Source organism: Alosa alosa, chromosome 24, assembly GCF_017589495.1.
Source record: "Alosa alosa isolate M-15738 ecotype Scorff River chromosome 24, AALO_Geno_1.1, whole genome shotgun sequence".
In the NCBI taxonomy this organism is placed as follows: domain Eukaryota; kingdom Metazoa; phylum Chordata; class Actinopteri; order Clupeiformes; family Clupeidae; genus Alosa; species Alosa alosa.
In genome coordinates, this window is record NC_063212.1 from 19948763 (window position 1) to 19971262 (window position 22500).

The 22500-nt window shown below is 46.7% G+C and overlaps 1 protein-coding gene across 1 annotated transcript in view; it reads left to right on the forward strand.

Moving 5' to 3' along the window:
• The window catches only part of LOC125289129 (adhesion G protein-coupled receptor L3-like), a 294210-nt gene that overhangs the window by 76276 nt on the left and 195434 nt on the right, over positions 1–22500 (forward strand). Inside the window, exon 3 of the mRNA XM_048235824.1 lies at positions 6361–6602. Coding sequence (XP_048091781.1) covers positions 6524–6602 — 79 coding nt within the window. The 5' untranslated portion in view covers positions 6361–6523. The remainder of the gene's footprint in view (positions 1–6360; positions 6603–22500) is intronic.

A 22500-nucleotide genomic window follows, 5' to 3' on the forward strand; every position in this document is an offset into this window, starting at 1 on the left:
CCATCAGATAAGCCAGTGGATCGGGTTGCACTTGGTTTGTTTGCATTGTGCGGCCCATCAGCTCAGCCCAGTTTAATGAAAGCACAGAGAGGAGAAACCGCTCGCCTGACAATGCCAGACACGCCATAGGTGGTGGACACACCTCTGCTCTGACTCTTATCTCTCCGCTGCATGAGGTATCATGCCTACTGTAGCCTGGGAAGCAGCAGCAAGGGACATCTGTGATGGTTTTGCTGGGATCTTGTCTCGGGAGAGTCAAGACGAGTCGAGACTTTTTTTTTTATTCGTCTTCAAGTAGCAGGCTACTTCCCTTACTTACTTTTTTTAATATTGTCAAAGTTTTGTTAGGGGCACCTCTCTGACCTCTCGGTGTTTGCATAATATATCTCACATCGTTTAATAGGGAAGCTCATTATTGGAGTAGGGGAGGGGGTCATTTGGGGTTGTCCGCTTCCAACGGCTTTAAAGGGTTTGACTTAGTAGAGGGAGAAAAAGCAAAGAATCTGGAAGGTAATGAGAACTACCAATACACACCACATGACTGTCCATAGTTAAGCATGATGAAAAGAAGTTCATGAACACTGTGATCAACACAATGAAATAGTCTAGGTATTTACTGCTGTGTGTGTGTGTGTGTGTGTGTGTGTGTTTGTGTGTGTCTGGCTGGGGCTTGGCCAGTGAAATGGCAAACTCTAGTTTAGCAGCAGTTCTCTCACATCTGTTGTAAAATGACCCCCCCACACACACATGCACGCACACCTTAACCATTTTGTCAGGTGTCACCACACATCTGATAAGTGTGTCACTACAGTACATTGTTGTTATTTATTTATACTGAGCTATAACCTCCACCCAAGATCGTGAAGAGTCTTTCAGTTTGCCTCCTGCTAGTGTGTCATGAAAACACACAGGTGTTGAGTTCCTCCTGCTTGCCGGAGTTGTTGGTACTCCTCGGGTTTCTGTGTGCATATACAGTAAGCCGTAGACATTAAAACTTGCCTGAATGCAACTCAGCATAGTTGTGCACAATGCTACCCTAATAGGCAAGATGTTATGCAAGATAACAACTTCAAACTCATTTGCATTGATGCTACATTCATTTACAATATGGAGAATGTTTCAGACGAATTGGGTACCCCCTTAGCACTAAGTGGGCCACCAGTATGTTGAATATTGTGTAATGCCTACGTAGTACTTTAAAGAAGTTGTAAGCATCAAATGCTTTTAAAATGTGGTGAAGCTGTTTTTAATCCCCCTAGATTAACCCCATCTAGATTAACCTCCTGAATCCCCCATGTGAGCGCATTTCCATTTGCATAGTATCAATTCCTGGATTGAGATAAAGCTCCACCTGTCAATACGTCCGGTTGTCCCGGGGGAGATACTTATCTTGATGTGGACAGATCGGCTGGACACCGACAAGTGCGTTTCCTGATCCCGCTGATTGGCGCAGTTTTGGGTTGCGCTCGCAAGACGGGATTGGAGTCAAAATGTCGTTCGTTACACTCTGCTGCCGATGCATCTCGTTACCGCGTCCGCTTTTTTGTTTGCTAATTGCTGCTCTCCGCACGTGAGAAATCGCTCGGAGATGCGTTTTATAACTCCATCAGAAACTCGACAGCAGTATTGTCACTTCATCCTGTTCTCTTTCTTTTTACCACTTCTTGACCTTTCCACGTTTTGATTTTTTTTTTCCGTTCCACTCAAATGAAAGTGAAATGGGATTAGGGGAAACCCCACTCTAGGTTTGGGCGAGCAGCATCGAAGCAGACGTATTGGTTTTGTGTGACGATCGATACTCTCATTCAAGGTCCATGGGCCAACCATCCGTCCATTTGGCATCACGGTCACGTTGATGTTCGGCCTCAGCAGGAGCTGGAATGGCCTGCTGGTGTTTGATCATACGGAGCAAAGCAAGAAACGAGTGTTCCTCTCCTCTTTTCTCTCTCGACCTCTTTCTCGAGTCTAACAGCAGGTCCCTTTTGTCTAAAGGCGATGTTTCAGTAGTAAGGCAATTGTCTTATTGCTCACACATCACACTTCTTTCTAGACAGTTGCCAACTGGGTGTGTGTGTGTGCGTGCGTGCGTGCTTGTGTGTGTGTGTGTGTGTGTGTGTGTGTGTGTGCTTTGTTTCTGTTCCTCAGGCAGACGGAGCATGAACACTCCAATTAATTAAAGCTATCAGGATTCGTCGAAAACCTTTGACATGAGCTGAATGCCGAATTAATGCCCCAAAAACACACTGATTAAAAAAAAAGTTTGCTCTTGATTGCATGGAACAGAAAAAGATTATGGCATTGTGGTGATAGTCGTGGTGTGTGTGTGTGCATTTGTGTATTGGAGGGTAGGGGGGTAATGGTAACTGGAGCTGTGATTCCCAAACTCTTTTTCCTGCATACCACCACCTACACCTGACTCGGCTCACGTACCCCCATCATCCGACACATAAAAACGTAACACATTCTTTTGATGCATTCCAGGCATCATGTTTAATTAGCCGCCCTACCCTCCCACTAAAAAAAAAAAAAACAGGGTGGAGAACAACATAATGAAACACAAAGAACAAAGAAAACATAGGCTTAAGATTTTTTTTTAAAATAACACATACACGTACCACAGATTGGGAATCCCTGAACTAGAGAAATAGAAAGATTGGCCACTCACATTCTTGTTTTTTTGGTCTGTCCCTTAGTTTCATGTTATAAATTACTTACTTACCTATGGCTTTGGTTAAGGCAAATGTAACCTTGTGTCATACATATTGTATGTATGGTACACGTACATACTCTCTAAATAGTGAGATGCGAAAAGCATCTGTCTTACCCTCAAGGACCAGACGCTCCAATTCTGCACGCAAAAGAAAAGGAGCGGCTCTAACGGCCACGGTGTTGGAGAAATCACAAAAGAGTGTGTTTGTGTGAGAGACACGGGGGAGGGGGGGGAGCGACAATTTTAGAGAAGGAACATTTTGAAAACACCATAGAAAAGAAAAAGAGATCATTATCTCCATGCATCAGTTACCACATTTGAAGACTGCTCAGTGATTTCACACTCAGAGGAAAGTTTTAACCATGTTCCTGTGTAGAGTGCTGTCTGACTCACATGAGTACGTACACGCACGCACACACGCACACACATACATACACATGCACACACACACACACACACACACACACACAAACACATGCACGCACGCACACACGCACACACACACACGCGCATACACAAGCGCACACACACACACACACACACACACACACACACAAAGAAACACATACATACACATGCACACACGCACACACACACGCACGCACGCACGCACGCACACGCACACACACACACACACAGCCTGACACAAAGTGAAAGGGACATTTCTGTGTTTGTGGATCTCGCCCCTTCACGGTTCCGTTTGGTGTTTCTCTGCTCCTGAGGCTGAGCCCAAGACAGTTCAGTGCTGCTCCTGAGGCTGAGCCCAAGACAGTTCAGTGCTGCTCCTGAGGCTGAGCCCAAGACAGTTCAGTGCTGCTCCTGAGGCTGAGCCCAAGACAGTTCAGTGCTGCTCCTTAGGCTGAGCCCAAGACAGTTCAGTGCTGCTCCTGAGGCTGAGCCCAAGACAGGTCAGTGCTGCTCCTGAGGCTGAGCCCAAGACCGGTCAGTGCTGCTCCTGAGGCTGAGCCCAAGACAGTTCTTGTGAAGAACAAACACAATAAAAAAGGAAGAAGGAAAAAAAGAGACCTCATCACCGTGCTGAGAACAGAAGACTTTGACCAGATAGTGTGTCTCCTCACATTATCATCTCAGTTTTTTTTCTTCTATATTTGGCTACCCACCCCCCTCCTTCCCTGTCTCTCTCTCTCTCTCTCTCTCTCTCTCTCTCTCTCTCTCTCTTTCTCTCTTCTCTCCCTCATTCTTTTTCAGGTCCCTTAGTTTCAGAGACCTATTTTAAACTCTTGTCTTTCTTGTCACTGGAGGCGCTCAGGTCCCTTGCCTGTCTCTCTCTGTCTGCTAACGACTCCACGGAGTCCTCAGGTAGACAGGATATACTTAAAATCCATTACGTGCGGATTATTCCCCCGTCACCGGCTTATTTCCAGGCTGCCCACAATCCCAGTTCATTATCGCCATCCTATATGGAATGTGGGAGCGCGGCGTGGACATCGAATAATACGGAGGCCATTTCAACATCGATCACTGAACCATCTTTTACTCACTGACTGGGATCAAAGAGAATTGGAGAGGGTTGGGAAGGGTTTTGAGTGACTGAATAGCCGTTAGGCCTGCGCTACTCATGGTCCGCAAGTGTAGTTCTCCGTTTGCGGAGCGTAAAAATAGTTTTAGAGGACTGGTCTAATTTTTCGAAGATACGTGCCGTTATCACGTCTGGTGTAGCCAGTTCCATTACATTGATTATAGTTATTGCAGCGTACGCTACGCGAACGCAACGCTTCAGTTAAGTGCCCGTGGTAGCCTCCCTGTGAGGTGTTTGAGACCCTGACCTGAACGGTCCCTCTGAACAGTCCCTCTCAACGGTCCTGGGACCTGCTTTTGCAATCTCATCAACCCTCGGAGCTCGGAGTCCGGTTACGTTTAAGGCCGAGGCTGCCATTCACACGACATTTTTTTTTTTTCCCACTTTTTTCCCGAGCAAGCAGCATACCTGAGACGGGGCAGTGTTGATTTATAGGAATGCGACTCGTAAAGAAAAACAGACCTGTGGGAGAGGTGAGAGATGGAAAAAAGATGGAATCTGAGAATGGAAGGAAGGAAGGAAAGGGTTTGGTGTGTGTGTGTGTGTGTGTGTGTGTGTGTGTGTGAGGGAGTGTAAGGGAAACAGGTTTGGGATTGTGTGTGTGCGCACGTGGGGTAGGGGTGGGGGTTGTTACAGGGGGTGTTGAAAAGCATAATGGCACTTTGATATTTGACAGTAACCCCGTCCCCAGGGTGACCCTATGTTCTCTGAACCAACACTCGCCTCAGAAAACTCAATTCTGATTGGATTAAGCGTGACAAGAAGCCCAGCATTAAGTGTCTATCTCAAGTAGGCACTTTTCAACATCTGGACAGGGGAAAAAGGGAAGGGGGATAAACAAGTGGGGTGGAATTGTTTTTCCCCCCCAATCCCATTCAGTCACATAAGCTCCGGACAATCTGCCTCCTCATCCGATCTCTCCGCACTTCCACATGCTGACTTAATCCCATATTACGGGAGTTTGGAGGACTCGCCGGGAATAGAGATTAACTTCTGAATAGCTCTGTCATGTCATCAATGGTAGATCCACAATGACAACTTTGTCTGACCGACACTGCAGCCTGTGAGTGTTCCCTTTTTTGCACTTCACTCTTCTGAGTCATACAGTGAGTTTCTGGGTGTGTGTGTGTGTGTGTGTGTGTGTCTGCGTGCGTGTGTGTGTGTATGTGTGTGTTTGTCTCTTTCTTTTGTTTGACTCGATGAGAGGACACTTCACTCACCATGTCCAGGGTTACAACATGCGTCACTAAACCACATGTTCGATCCGGTCTGATCCAAGTGTAACCTGCGTTGTGTTGAACCTGCGCGATTCAGCCCTGCACACGCCCGGACTCGAACCCGCGAACAGCAGCACCTCGGATCGGGAGGCGAGCGCACTAACAATTGAGCCAATAGCCCAGGCTACTAGCTCGCATGCCAGCAGCACTCTTGAGGCGTCGGGAAGTGAGGTTTACCAACGTTCCACAAGCACAGCTAAGCTAGCTGGCATCCGTTACACAAGACTGTCCGTGCTTGTCATCGCCCATCGATGCGAACCGCGTATGTAAACGCAAACGAAGGACGCATTCCTCTCGCTTGAGGTCAGGCCCCAGTCGTCATCGCCGCATTGAGCTACGCAACGCTCACGCCGCCCCGGCCTCGCGGTGTAGGAAGCGGATCACTTCTCACGGCCCAGCGCGGCTAATGTGTGTGTTGACAGGTCGAGGCCGTGGAGAGTTTCTGTTCTGCGCGATTCTCTTTCTCTGAGGATTATTACTCTGCTACGCCTGGCTGAGATCCACTCCTCGCATTTTGCTTCTGTTGTTCTTGTTCTTGTGACAAACAGTGAATTACTGGGATTGATTATTTGATGAGTGGATGCATTTTGAAATATATTGTACTTTGAATGGCCAGATATCGGTGTCTCTGTGTGTGTGTGTGTGTCTGTGTCTGTGTCTGTCTGTGTGTGTGTGTGTGTGTGTGTGTGTGTGTGTGTGTGCGTGTGCGTGTGCGTGTATAGCCAAGATAAAACATGACTGAATCATGCATCGAACCAACTTCACTAGAGTTGTATCCTTCAGTGTGATATGAGGTAAAATGACCCATTTTTCTTTCTCTTCTGTCTCCGCAGCTGTGAATTCTTTTTTTTCTTTTTTTTTTTTTTTAAACCGTGAGTGAGACTGCAAGAGGACCTGAGTGGAACTGAGAGCCTCAGCAACCAGGAACCAGGAAGCTCTGCCAGGGGACCAGTGCTTTTGGGGCTCAACCCAGTGAAGGCTCAGCGTTTGGGGGGGATGTGTCGCGGAGGGGAGGGGGCCATGTGGAGCGGACGCTTTCTCCTCCTCGCCTGTGTCCTGGCTCCGCTGGCACTCGGTAAGTGTGTGTGTGTGTGTGTGTGTGTGTGTTTAAGGTTGCATGCAGTTGTGCGTGTGTTTATGTGTGCAAATGTGTGTTTGGACTTTATGCAGTAATTTTTTTTTTTTGATGTGAGTGTGTGTGTTTCGGGAATGGGGTGACAGCCCACTCCTCTCCAAGCTCTTCGGTTCTTCCTGTTCTCAGGTCCTCTCCCTCCTCACTGGAGAGCTGACAATGTAATTGAAGTCATTTGAATTTAAATTGAAAGTGCTCTGTGTGTGTGTGTGTGTGTGTGTGTGTGTGTGTGCAGCTGCAAAATGTGTGTGTGTGTTTGTTTATGTGTGTGTGTGTGTGTCATGCAAGTGTATGTACATGCACACTCCAGATATCTTGAGTTACAAGTTTAGTTTGTGTGTGTGTGTGTGTGTAGAGAGAGAGAGAGCTTGTGCGTTTGCATAGATAGCACACACGTGCACACAGAAGGAAAAGAGGCTGTCGGAATCCCGCTCGGCCTGAAGAGGGGCAACAGCCCATAAAGATGCTAATTTGATAGCGCCCGAACCATTAATGGCAACTGGAGCAAATTGAATTGCTACGCTGCTGCATCTCCTTGCCGAGCACCACTGTAATCAAAGCAAGCACTCTCTCTGCTCTTGCATGCCTCTCTGTGTGTGTGTGTTTGTTTGTGTGGCTGTGTTTGTGCTGGGATGCTCGATATAGCCCATATGACGTGAACACACACACACACACACACACACACACACTTTGTCCTCCCCGCTGACTAAATGACAGTGATAGAATGGTTGTGCTGCTGGGATGGCGACTCATTTGATAAGTAAGTCCATGATGGTATGGAGGCTGGCGCCAGCACTGTTGAAATAAAAAGGCACACACAGTTCAAATAAGTGTGTATTCAAGTGTGTATTAGTGTGTATTATATCAATGCTGTTTTAATAAGAGGCTCAGAGATAAAACACTGGGCTGTTAGTAGACAATATTTGGTTTTGTATTTCCTCAAATTTCTCAAATGTGTGTGTGTGTGTGTGTGTGTGTGTGTGTGTTGAGCGAGTGAGCTGGTGGCAGATGTAGATATCTGTGAAGTGTGCCTTGGCTAAAACTCTCCACCGTTCAGAATTGATAAATGCCCTCCCAGTCCCCCCCTTTAAACAACTGCGTATTCTAGCATCCCTCCCTTGTGTGTGTGTGTGTGTGTGTGTGTGTGTGTGTGTGTGTGTGTGTGTGTGTGTGTGTATGCGTGTATTCTAGCATTCCTTCCCTGTGAGAAAGTATTACAGCTATTTACAACAAGCACCCGCAACAAAATGATTTTTTGTGGTTTCAGCTATGTGTGTGTGTTTGTGTGTGTGTGTGTGACAGCGAGTTCCCCTTACAGCCATGTTGATTCTTCCCATCCTCATATTCACTCATTCCCTAACATCCATGTGATTAGAGTTTGGCTGATGAATCCCAAACCCAGAGAAACACCAGATTCTGTCTCCCTCTCTATCTCTTTCTTTTTCTCTCTCTCCCTCTCTCTCTTTCTCTCTTTCTCCCTCTCTCTGCGTTCCTCCCTTCTGGAAGTCAGAGCTGCAGTTCTGTTCCAGTTGTGCTTAATCCTGTTAGGGCACTCTGGTGAAATAAAACCTTCGCCAGAGCTCCTCTGCTGCTGTTCTGGTGCGCGCACACACACACACACACACACACACACACACACACACATACACACACACACACACACACACACACACACACACACACACACACACACACACATACAAAAGCCTGTGCTTGTCAGTATGGGAGGTACACAGCACTCCTACCTGCAACTACCCCCTGCAAGTCAGCTTCCCAGTGATTGGGGGGCCCAGACTAAACATCCTCAGAGAAAAGGAGAGACTGAGAGAAGCGAGCAAAAAAGCGCGTGATAGAGAAACAGAAAAGAAAGAAGGAGACAGAATGCAGTGAGGAGAGAGAGCGAGGTGGGTAGTGGTGAAGATGTAGCCGACGCTGTGTGGGCAAGCCCAGTCTCTCAGCACAAACACACTCCCCACCAAACACACTCCCCACCAATCACATGGGAGACATAAACGTATGGGTGCCAGCGTACCCCCACACAACCACATCAGAGAAAGAAAGAGAGTAAGAGAGAGAGAGAAAGATAGATTGTTTTTTTTTTGTGTTATGGTCTTATGTCGTTGTGAGTTATGTTGTATGTAACAAGAGAGAGAAAGAGATAGAGAGAGATAGAATGGTATAATGAGATGTAAAAAAACCCTAGCAAAAGTCTAGCAAATTATAAAATAAGAAGACGGTGGTGAATCAACTGCTGTTGCACGGACAGTCCTTCATCACAGAGTCATGTGCGTCTGGACTGTCAAGGAAATAGCAAGCGTAGTTTTATGATTTGCTGGCATGGTTGGATTGATGGATGGATGGATAGATGGGTGGGAAAAGCTGATGGGAACGCACACCATCCCAGCGGGATCCTTCACAAGACAAGAGGACACTTGGAAATGACAGACATTTGTCATGATAAGAACACAACACGCGCTGTCAGAGACAGAGACAGAGACAGAGAGACAGAGAGACAGAGAGACAGAGAGAAGGAGAGACAGAGAGACAGAGAGACAGAGAGACAGAGAGACAGAGAGACAGAGAGACAGAGAGACAGAGACAGAGAGAGATTGATAATGGATAATTGAAAGGGGAGAAGAGAGAGAATGAGGGAGAAAGAGAGTGAGGGAGAGAGAGAGAGATGGGGCATTAAGAGGGGAATAAAGGGAGAATGATGAGAGAAGGATGAGTGAGGAAGAGTGAGAAAGCAGGTTTAAGCAAAGAGAGGGAGAGAGAGAGAAACAGAGTGTGCTGTTTTGCATGAGGTGTGTGTACCGTCGGGCTTCAGTTCACAGCAGGTCGACCATCCTCTGCAGATATCCCTCAGGCCACAAACGGGCACACACACACACACACACACACACACACACACACACACACACACACACTCCCTCACACCATGTGTAGCGTACACATATAGACATTAACACACCTCGCTGCCCTCCTGTGCACATGTGGAAACACACATACTCTTACACACACACACAGGTATGTTAATGTTCACACGTTCACACATAGATATTTCTAACTGACTGTGTTCTCTCTCTTACACACACACACAGGTACATTAATGTTCACACGTTCACACATATATATTTCTAACACACACACACAGACACACACACACACACACACACACACACACACACAGACACACACACACACACTTACACTTACACTTACAAATCGCACATGTTCAAATAGATACATAGATAAGGACTGGTTCAGGAGGATTTTGTCACGTATATGCACACCCAGACATGATTATTATGTTCTTCAGGACGTACAGATGCACACACATGCTCGCTCGCACACACACACACACACACACACACACACGCATAGGTACATTACTGTTCACACATAGATATTTCTAACACACACATACCCACACACACACACACACACACACACACACACACACACACACACACACACACACACACACACACACACACACACACACAGACAGACAGAACCCTGTTAAAAATCAAAGCAAGGGAAGTAGTCTTGACAAACGAACTGTACTAATCATCTGTGGCCTGATGCAACATGCTGGAAACATGCAGGATTCCACTTGGCTCCCTCCAAATCAATTCCTGTCCAATGGTGATGGGGATAGGAGATGAAATGTTTTTCTTTCATTCTCTCTCTCTCTCCTTCTCTTTTTTCCACCTTCCTTTGACTGAAATTCAGTTTATCTGACGGCTTTGTTTCATGCCAAATAAATAAATATATAAACACATACAGACACATCTACTCAGTTACACATTTTCAACCTCTCTTTCCCTCTTTCTCTCTCTCCCTCTCTCTCCCTCTCTCTCCCTCTCTCTCTCTCTCTTTCCCTCTTTCCCTCTCTCTCCCTCTCTCCTCTCTCTCTCTCTCTCTCTCTCTCTCTCTCTTTCCCTCTTTCTCTCTCTCCCTCTCTCTCCCTCTCTCTCCCTCTCTCTCTCTCTCTTTCCCTCTTTCTCTCTCTCCATCTCTCTCTCTCTCTTTCCCTCTTTCTCTCTCTCCCTCTTTCTCTTTCTATTTCTGCTTTGATGTGACTATAAAGTCATTCCCCTTATTCCTCCACCACATATTGAAAGCAACAGTCCCTCTCTCCACAACTGACAAGCAACAGTCCCTCTCTCGATACTTCTAAGCAACAGTCCCCCTCTCCACAACTGACAAGCAACAGTCCCCCTCTCCACAACTGACAAGCCACAGTCCCTCTCCACAACTGACAAACAACAGTCCCTCTCTCGATACTTCTAAGCAACAATCCCCCTCTCCACAACTGACAAGCAACAGTCCCCCTCTCCACAACTGACAAGCCACAGTCCCTCTCCACAACTGACAAGTAACATTCCTTCTCTCGACAACTAACACACCTGCTGCTGTCTGTCTGACTGCACCTCTACACTGCTGTCTGTCTGACTGCGCCTCTACACTGCTGCTGTCTGTCTGACTGCACCTCTACACTGCTGCCTGTCTGACTGCACCTCTGCACTGCTGTCTGTCTGACTGCACTGCTGCCTGTCTGACTGCACCTTTGCACTGCTGTCTGTCTGACTGCACTGCTGCCTGTCTGACTGCACCTCTGCACTGCTGCCTGTCTGACTGCACCTCTACACTGCTGTCTGTCTGACTGCACCTCTGCACTGCTGAAGTGTTTTAATTACCCCTCCCCTCGCTGTGCCTGTCTAGCCGCCTCCGCCACGAGGGCGTCGTTGTCATCCCTAAATTTGACTAATTAATCTTCCCATTGGCTCCCTGTGTGTTAATGTGTGGATTTACATGGTAGTGTTCTGTGTGGCTAATGATGGGGGGGGGACACGAGATGATGCCCAATAAACGCTCTGGAACAATAGTCTTAAGCTGAGGTATTTAAGGAGAGTGGCTCTGTCATGTTTGCATTGTTCGTCTGTTCTTTTTGTTCGTGTTCCAGACGTAGAGGGGGGGCTTGTGTTTGGTGTTGTTATGACAGAGACAGCCGCAAGTGCAGAGATTTTGCTCATTAAAAGCAGCAGAAGTGTGATTTCAGATGAAAAAAAAAAGCCTCGTTAATCACCTCTCAGGGAACCAGTTATAGATTACAGTTAGGACCCCTTACAGATATACAAATGTGCACACACACACACACACACACACACACACACACACACACACACACACACACAGACACACAGAGACACATACACACACACACAAACACACAAACACATACAGACAAAGACATACTGTAGGCATACACACACAGAGGCAAACCCACATATTACAGGTATTATTGCCTACTCTACAGAGAGTGTATTTCATGTTAGGGACCCCATCCCTCCCCCATTATCTGAGCTGTCAGACCTGAGCTATGTCTCACGTGGGAATGGGATACCTCCTGATTGCAACCAGGGTGCATGCTGCTGTTGCTGCGGTTCCTCCTCACGTTTAGGGGGCATCTTGTGTGAATCTGCTGCTTCAGCTCTTTATAGGACTCTACTGCTGCAGCTGTTGTGTCTTTTTTTTCCCCCTGCTGCTGCAAGCGCATCCTTTTATTTAACCCCCTGTGAAACAAGGAGATGAATCACAGCAGTTCCCACAGAGACCCTGGATCACATATCCTGTGTGTCTGCAGACTGTTGGTGTGGGTGTAATCAGCTCTGTGATTGTGTGTGTGTGTGTGTGTGTGTGTGTGTGTGTGTGTTTGTGTGTGTGTGTGTGTGTACATACACACAGTCACTGGATATGAACTTGAATAAAAAAAATGAAGGCACGCTCCATTCGAGCAGGACGAGCAGTTGTAGAGGGATCGGCACAGATTTCCCACTTGTGTGGCAACTGATTCCTCCAGAGGCATAATGGCGGCAGTGCGTGTCTGCTTTAATCACGGAGGTGGAAACAGCCATCACCCACGGCAACAAAGACTTGTTCAGTTGCCTCTGAAGTATCATGCCAAATAAGGCACTAATTATCTAATGTCGTGTACAATTTATGTTTTCATCCATTTTAATTTTTTTTTATTCTATATTTTACTCTAGTTTGCATGATTTGGGAGGATTTATTTTTCATTTGCGGTTGCAATTTTCCCAATAACCAACTGGTGATGACCAAGGAAAGCTCATGAGGACCATGAACGGAGAGGGCATTTGTGCAACAGTGCTGCTGCTGTACGTCTGACTGACATTTAGTTTTCCCATGTCAGCATTTAGTTCCAGCAAATGTCCATAAGAGTTCATTACGCGTGGCCATTGGTGCTGTCATGCCTTCGGGAAAGCACTTCTGACAGAGATTCCTCGTGTCAGAAGTTGGTCATCGTGTCACATCGGATGAGCACACTCGAGTTCACTTGTGTGGGCATCTCATTGGGCCGTTGAGAAGGTCAGGCTCGGGATGATTTCCCCTCCGTTGATGTGATGTAAAGAACCTAGAGCTGACGGGCTCAACATGATGCGAAGATGTGGCCCCCTAAGGCATCAGTAATCGGGACCTGGGTCAACAAAACGCTATGGCAGCAGAACAGACAACAAACAGTAAATGAGAAGACTCTGCAGACAAGCAGCGATAAGAACAACAACCGCAAAACACATTCAATTTGATTGCTTTTTGCGGTACCCAAAGTGCTTTACACTGAAAGAAAGGTTGGGGTCCCTACAACCACAATCATTGTATAGCTCCTGCAGTACCTGGGAAATGAATGGCAGCCATTTTGAGCTAGAATGCTCAGCACACTACTAGCTTGAGGTGGAGAGTGAGGGAATAAATCACAGAGCTGCCAACCCTCACGCATTGGATTGGCGTGAGCGTGCGTGGAGCCAATCAAATGAATGGATCTCGCGGTCAATGCGTGAGCGTTGGCAGCTCTGAAGTCATCCCATTACAAACCACAGACGTAGCTAGACCACAAGAACAGCTAGATAAACAACAAATACACACCACAAAGAGGATCCATGTTCTCCACACCCATTGCTTTACCTTACACAAAAGTAGGTCTGAAGGCACAGTGTCTAGCATCCAGTCGAATAGTGTCCATATGCTTTGCTCTTTACAGATGAAGTGCAAACCTAAAGCTGAAGACCTAAAGTAATGCAGATTTCCTTACCTCAAGTTGCACAACTGAAGCCTGGGAAGTGTTTCACAAAAATCTGAGCGAGAGGTGATTTATCATAGGCAGAATTGGGCGGTGCTGTTTTACCCATGCCGAAGCTGTGAAATGGAACACTTAAGAGGTGAGGTGCGAAGGTGAAGATGCAGTTTGTTTTTGTAGCTACGTGCTGAAGAAAGACAGACGTCCTCGTGGACAATTAAACCCTCGAGGAAAATAAATAAGTACATACCAAATGCATATGCACACAAATGCCTGGGTTGTTGCTACTGGGAGACGATCAGCAGAGCCTGTAGAATACTTTTTTATGACTTTGCAACTCTCTTTGCGTTACACACAGAAAGTGTATGGAAAGGCTAGCTCTGCATACATTTTTTCAGAGCGACTACTCGTAATGGGCAGTATTTCTTATTGTTTTTTTATTTTTCTTTCTTTCGCTCTATTTTTCGGTAAATGGACTGAAGCCTGGTTTGCACTGCGGGCAGAAGCCAGTGACCTTTGCAGAAGTGGCCAGTCTTTTTGCACTGGCTTTGGTTCGTTGTGTTCTCATGTCATTTGAATTCAAAGCAGCAGCTTCTCTCCTCTTCTCTTCTCTCCTCTCCTCTCCTCTCCTCTCCTCTCAGCCCCACAGACAATTAGGTTTGGGCCAAGGAATTCTAAACGCGCTGCGACACTGCTGTCCTGGCCGGCATCCTCTTAGCCTTGCGAGAGAGGGCATGGCACATTGAAGAAGAATGTTCAGAATGTCAGTTATTTTACAAAAACAGAATGCCAGAGTGCTTTGAACATCTTAAGAACGGCCTTTCTTAAGACATGTAAATATTTTCCTTTCTTTCTTTTCTTATATTATTTCTTTCTTTCTTTCTTTCTTTCTTTCTGTCCTTATTTTTGTGGAGGCACAATTAAAGGACAAACCATCCTCTTGGCCAGCTGACTGCATACCAATCCAGGTCCTTCTCTGTGTCACATTTGGCCATGCGAAGCCTCCTTTTGCAGGACGAGGCCCAAGTCACAGGCTCTCCTCTTTAAAACCTCATTCTGCTTGTTCTCAAGCCCAGTCCGCACTTCCTAGTTGTAGTGATGGAGTGAGGTTGGCATGCCAACTGTGCATTTGCATCCTAAGTTGTGGTTCTGTTAATTGCCTACAACATCTTCCTGTTTCAGAAATATCTCCTTTGTGTTGTTGTCCCTTTTCCTCTACCGTACGTAAAAGGAAAGGGGGGTAACATAAAAAAAAAAAAAAATATAGCTGAAGCCTTTATTTTATTTTATTTATTTATTCATTCATTCATTCATTCATTCATTCATTCATTCATTCATTCATTTATTTATTTATTTATTTGATATCTTTCCCCTGTCTCAAGGTACAAAGGTGCTCTCTCGGTCCCCAGAATACAAATGACATTAACTGCAAACATTAAGCATTCCTGTCCTCTAGGCAGTTGGGTGAGTTGCCCTCCGGAAGTGCCTTTGGCATCCATGATGGAGGGTGTGCTTGACTGAACAAATCAACAAACAGACAAGCAAACAAACACATCAGGTGATAACAATCCTGTGCTCTCCTGCCACATGGTAAGCAGAGGATGCTAGCCGTTTAGAGAGGCTAGTTAATGAGGATTGAAAGTGACTGGTAGGTCAGGGGCCCATGGATGCTCACACACATTAGCTTATCATTAATGCTTATGACTCGGGCAAGCCAAGTGATGAATATCGCAGCATGTTGCCCTCAAGCACAGACCAGCAAACGAGGTTGGGGTTTAGTGCAAGGCTAAAACCCACACACCCACACACACCCACACACACACACACACACACACACACACACACAGTAGAGTGCTATTTAGGGGAACAATAGCCACATGCCAGCATTAGTCGTCATGATGGCCATTAGCTGTTTCATCTATTGAGTGCTTAGAGTAGTGTTTTTATTTTAAGAGCATCCGAATGGTGGTGACTGATGGAACATGTGTACAATGGGGAACGCCTAACTTCCTAAAACGCACGTACACACACACACACACACACACACACACACACACACACACACACACACACACACACTGAATAAGAAAGAGAGAGAAACACACAGATCCATACAAACACCCCTCCCCTGTACAGCGTGATGTGCTCTGTAATGTAATTCGCTCGTCTGTATCAACCCAAAAGAAAATCACAGAGCTGCTGTCGGACGCAGTGATGTGGAGGGGAGCAGGGAAAATAATAGCAGTATAATTTATACATTACTTCTAAGCCATGACTCCGTTCTTAACAAAGCACTGCGGCACTCTTTCAATTTTCTACATTTGCACAGGAATGATAAAGCAACAAGTGGGCACAAAGGAGGTGTGTCCCATCACGCAGCTAGCGCGCTAATGCCCCATCTGAATGCTAAGCCCCCTGGTCTCCCTTCACGCTTCCTCTTGCTCAACATTGATTGGAGGGGGCCAGCATGTAGCGTACCGGGACGGGATCTGGGGGCGGGCGGCGGGGGGCGGGGGGTGAGAATGTGCTGGCTTGCATTCCCCAGGCATTGACGCGAGCCACCAGCGTGTTCTGTGTCCTGATTGCATCCGCGAAGCCGGCCACTCGCTTTCCATAATGATGTGGATTACCTTCCCCTGTCTGCGGGGCTGTGCTCTTCTCATGCAAATAGACCCCCATCTCACACGCACCACGCCTCGGCTGCGCGGCGATTTGCATGGCAATAAACACCACACTGTACATGGTCTTAGGCAACGAGCAGAACCAACAGAGCTGATTTGCTGGCTTTTTTTTATGTCGGTTGCTAATTTTCCTCCTTTTTCCCCCCTACCTTTCCTCCCTTTTTTGTTCCAAAACAATCAGGCTGTCATCATAACTGGACAGGTATCGATGAAAGGTGTGGCCCCTGATTCTGGCGAAAGTTTCTTTATGTTTTGACATTTTAACGTCAACTTCAGTCAGATCAGATGCAATCAGCGCTTCAGTGTTTTCCTTTGAGCGCTTGCGTGGCAGTGACCGCTGAAGTGGCCTCATATAACCTGACTCAAAGTCACCTCACGCATAGATAAGCCCTGGACATGACATAGTGGATATATATCTCCGGTTCATTGGAATCTGTTGGACCAATCTTAAAAGCAGTGGCCTCTAGAGGCAGAAATTCCGGGTTCGGAAAGTAAAATTCCTGCCAAGTATTTGATCCAACCATTTAGTAAACCGGCTCATCCTAATTAGCAGCCAGGTATGATCAGATAATTAGTGATATCACCTGTGTTAAGTGCACAGGTAGAAAGAATATATGGCAGGACTTTTACTTTCTGGAACTTGGATGTTCTCCTCTAGACTTGCCACTGACAACTATGGGATTCCTGCACTTCTCACATTGCCAAGGAGTCTTTTCCCAAAGTCTTCTAGAAGGAAACAATGTCTTTGCCCTTGACAAATGCATTTACACGTTCTTGCTCAGACCTCAATTCATCAATGCTTGGCAGTACAGTGCTGCTCCTTCTGCTTGTATCCATTTGTTTAGTTCTAGCATTGCGGCCATTGTCCTAGCTACATTTCAAATAAATGTTTTACTTCAACGAAGTCCCTCTTAGTTACCCCCCCCCACACACACACACTAGACTAGTCAATCAGAATGGCCCTTCAAGAGTTTCCAGGCTATAATGTCATTGAACAAAGCTCTTAGCAGTAGGTAGTATCGTATTAGAACTGGATGTAGATATGCTGAATTAGAATAAGGGTCTAGTGTACCTATGAACCCGTTGTGTTACTATGATTGGCCCCCGACAGGATGCAGTTTGCAGTTGGATAGTTGGTCCAGTGAGTCGCTGGATGGTGATGGATGAGCTGTGTGTTTGTGTGTGTGTCGGCAAGGCTCGGCCTGGTTTCAATCATCCACACAACTGGGAGAAGCCAAAGCCTGCGTCTCGGCTTGGGAATGTCAGTGTTTACCCAACCCAGCAGCCCACCATTCCCCTCACCCAAAGCATGGAATCATGATGACAGATTGACCCCGACAAGGAAAGGGAATAGTCAGTATAGCCCAGTCGGGGTTAGACCCGGTCACCTAAACCTTTAAACTCTATTATATGGTGCTCACTTAGGGGTAGACCCGTGTGATCATATTATCCACCCCTTGGTCCTACACTGATGATTTTTCTTTTTCCTCTTTTTTTATCTTCGGCTACAATTCAGTGCCCACATATGCTTCCACAAAGCAAAGGCATGATATTACAGTGCCTTGTCTGACACAAATTTAAAGCAAATGTGAAGTGTCCAAGATTGTGGTAGTGTTTCTTAAAAATGTGCCACTGGTTAGCTCTTATTCCAACTTGGCATCAGAAAACTCTGCGCTGTGATATACAAATTATTAAAATAAGAGAGTACATAGAAATATATTTCAAGGCCTCCCGTGGCATCCCCTCTGCCTAATGTAACAGCTTGTGTGTGTGTGTGTTTGTGTGTGTGTGTATGTTGGTGTTGTGACAGCTAGTTAGTATCCTGGTACCAACATATTTATTGGCCATGTTCAGGATATCTCACTCTCCTTAACAAAACCTTTACATGCACATTCCCAAATCCCAAATACTAGGTTTCCCTCTATCCATATTAAGGAATTATGCAGCGTCTGGAGGTGGATCGGAATCGGTGGATTATTAAATTATCCTCCGCGGTCGCCTCGGAGTCGAAGCCTGAGGCGCTCCGATTATGACTTCCTGCCGGAGTTTAATGCTTCGTGCTGAAAGTCACACAGAGCCAGGGAAGGGCATCTGAGCCCCCCCCCCCAATGGTCAGGCACCTTCTCATGACGTCGTCGCCACAATGTGCCTTTTATTACACCAAACAATAGCAGCCCGTAACGACTTGGAAGGGATTAAGTATTTATCAGTCACTCCGAAAGCATTTCCATCACTCGTTTACTTAAGTTAATTTGCCTCCCCTCCTCTCTCTCTCCTCCTCCCTCTCTCTCTCTCTTTCTCTCTGGCACACAGCCAGGGAAAATTAGCCTATTTATTTTTTACCCGCTAGCAAAATAAATAATTTAATAATAAGAAAATAATAATAATAACGTGAATGCAAAGTTAATGTTGCTGTTAGCTACTGGTGGAAGTCTGTAGACAGACTGAAGAGGTAGGTGTATGTGTGTGTGTGTGTGTGTGTGTGTGTGTGTGTGTGTGTGTGTGTGTTAGTAACTACTGGCCGTGGTGAGGCGTGCGGAGAGCTTAGAGGTAACGGAAGCAGGGGAAATCAATAGGAAGTATTGTAAAGTCGGCATCCAGACGGGAGTCGGGATCAAATGTTGCAGGGAGTCAGATTAGCCTTTCAGACCTTGAGGTGTGTGTGTGTGTGTGTGTGTCAGAGAGAGAGAGAGAGAGAGAGAGAGAGAGACGCACGCAGAAGGGGAAGAGGGATATGGGAGACACTTGAGATGGCCTTCAGCTCTGCACAGAGGCCGTGGCGAGAATTCAATCCGGCCATTGACAAAAGAAGGTCTCTCTTGTACAAGCCAGCGGTCTCCTTTGGGGGGAAAAGAGCTCCTCCTGTTTCCATTTCCTTATTAATTGCGCTTCTGGGAGGAGAGGCACGGAGGTGTATGCCCAGCCTCTCTCTTGATCTCTCTCTCTCTTTTCTTTTTCTTGATCTATCACTCCCTCTCTCTGTGTGGATCCCTTACTCTTCTATCTCTCCCTTGTGCGCACATTCACTCGTTCTTTCCGCCCCAGTTCTCTTTATAAACCAGCATTATCTCATCATTCAGGCAATTTATTTGAAGTGGTGCACCATGTTAAAACACACACACAGTCTCTCTCTCTCTCTCTCTCTCTCTCTCTCTCACACTCACACACACACACACACACACACACACACACACACAAATACTCACTCAAAGTCATCATGATCAGAGAACAGCTAATGCCCATGTCCTCTCTCTCTCTCTCCCTCTCTCACACACACACACACACACACACACACTGCATGGTCTTCTACTGACACGCCTGGTCAGCCTCCTACCTTTATGAAGCTGTCGACAGGAGGAGAGGATGATGTCAGTTTAGCTCCTGATGGATCACCCATTCTGGACCCTCCTAATCCCTCACACCCCTGTCAACCCCACCAGGTTCCCTAATCCCCCCCCTCCCCCCACCCTGGCCTCTCCTCAGACCTCCAACTCAACCACATAACATAACAAACACACATGAACACATATCTCACATACATAAAAATCACTCAAAGAAATGTAAAAATGAAAGAGCATGTGAAGGTACATTGAGGCAGTATGACCTCAATGTAGAGCTTAACATGGTGATGGAAATAAAATACATGACTGGATTCATTATTTTAATGTAATTAAATTAAAGTATTTAAGTAAAAAAGGGGTATGAACAGTTTAGTTAATTTCCACTAGAAGCACCATAACCCTTTCGGATCAACAGGCATCAAACAGAAGCACGTAAGATACATTGCACATTGCATACAAAGTAAGTCAGATCTATTTTAAAAATGCAAGTCTTGCCGTAAAAAAGTGCAATTTGCTTCATGTCCACTTCAAACATAGACGTTCCTTCTCCTTTTCCGTCATTATGAGAGATCTTTATCAGGCTGGACCCGCCACTGAGCTGCCCTCAGCTACTTTCCCCAATCATTCACCTCATCAGACTCATGGCTGCATACTTGGCCCTCTCCTCGTTGTCAGTAACCTAAGAAGCCTGCCCCCCCTCCTCTCTCTCTCTCTCTCTCTCTCTCTCTCTCTCTCTCACTCTGTGTTATTTTCTCTCTCTCTCTCTCTTGCCCTCCCTCTTCCCTTACCTCTCTCTCTCTGTCTCTCGCTCTGTCTTCCTCTCACAACGTCTCTCGTCTCTCTGCCCCCCAGCACACTTACCTCTTTCTCCCTTCCTCCCTCTCTCTCTCTCTCTCTCTCTCTCTCTCTCTCTCTCTCTCTCTCTCTCTCTCTCTCTCTCTCTCTCTTCCCCTCTCTCCCTGGGCCCAGACGGTGCGTAAGCCCCGTAGTCAATCTCCCCCCAGTGGCCCCTGTTGTCCTGCGGTCAGCCTGGTCTGATCTCTCCATGCGATACGGGCCCCTGGCCCCTGCCCAGACCGGGGGGTGGGGGGTGGAAGTGTGGGGTGTGTGTGTGTGTGTGTGGTTGGGGGTTAGGACTCTACAATAGACTGCCTGTGTCAAGTGAGAGATATTGCAGGTGCACATTCCCCAGTGGACAACCAGGAGCCCACACATGCCCCAACAGCACCCCCCCACTCCCTCAGCTATCCCTTATTGCCCCCAATGACCCTTACACTTCTCCCTCGTCATACCCCTCTTCTTTCCTCCTCCTCCTCCTCCTCTTTTTTCAGTGTCCTTGTCCCTTCTCTTCCTTGTCTTCTCTCTTTCTCTCCCTCTCTCTCCCACTGTCTCTTTCCCTCTCTCACTCTTTCTCTCTCTGTCTCTCTCTCTCTCCCTCTGTCTATTTTCCTCTCTCTCTCTCCTTCTCTCTCTCCCTCTCTCTCTCTCCCTCTCTCTCTCTCTCTTTCTCTCTCTCCTTCACTCTCTTTCTCTATCCCCCGCGGTCCTGGATGCAGTTCAGTGGCGGGTGCTTGAAGGGGGATCCTTTTTCACAGCGATAATGCCTCAACATTCAGAGCCCTGTCAGTCAACAGCACCCCTCGTTCGCACCCCCTCCAAATGGGATTTGTGGACACAGAGGGTGAACCACGTGGGGGGTGGACTGGGGTGGACTGGGCAAGACATCACCCCTCCGCCCGCACACTCTTCCTGTTTGTTTGCTTGTTTGTTTTTCGGGGAGAATCACCTTTTTCTTTGTGTCCTGTTTAGAACCTCTTCTTTCATCATAGCCATTGGACTATATGCTAGATTGTGTGTGTGTGTGTGTGTGTGTTGCCTTTGTGTGTCTGTCTGTGTGCTTGTGTGTTTGTGATTGGTTTTGTGTCTGATGCATATTGGACGGTGCAGATGTGTGTTTGCGTGTGTGTGTGTGTGTGTTGCCTTTGTGTGTCTGTCTGTGTGCTTGTGTGTTTGTGATTGATTTTGTGTCTGATGCATATTGGACGGTGAAGATGTGTGTTTGCGTGTCTCTCAGGAAAACTGTTTGTGTGTGTGTGTGTGTTAGTCTGCACATGCTGCAGCAGGGACTGGGTATGCATTTATGCATGATATGCAGTCTCAATTACTGTAATGTACACAGAGATCACCAAACAAGCAAACACACACGTCAGCTACTCTCTTTAATCCCCTGGTGGTGTGTGTGTATGTGTGTGTGTGTGTGTGTATGTGTATGGGTGGGAGGGTGGCTGGGTGTGTTTGTCCATGCATGGATGTGCATGTTTGCTTGTGTGTGTGTCAGAGAGACATTGAGAGTGAGTGTGTGTGTGTGTGTGAGAGAGAAAGAGATAATGTTTGTGTGTGTGTGATTCTTTATGATTTTTGTGTGTGTGTGTGTGTGTGTGTGTGTGTGTGTGTATCCACGACCCAACAAGGACACAGCAGATACTGATTGAAGTATCCATCTTTCATATGATCTGATATTCTCTGCAAAGGGGCAGCTGTTTATGATGGGATTGCAGATTATGATATACAGAGGCTCTGTGAGCAGCAAGGGGACTCGGTGTACAGGATTCACTGGCAAGCACACACACACACAAACTCACAGACACACTCACACATACACACACACAGAGACACACACACTCACGCAAACTAACAGACACACACACACCCACAGACAA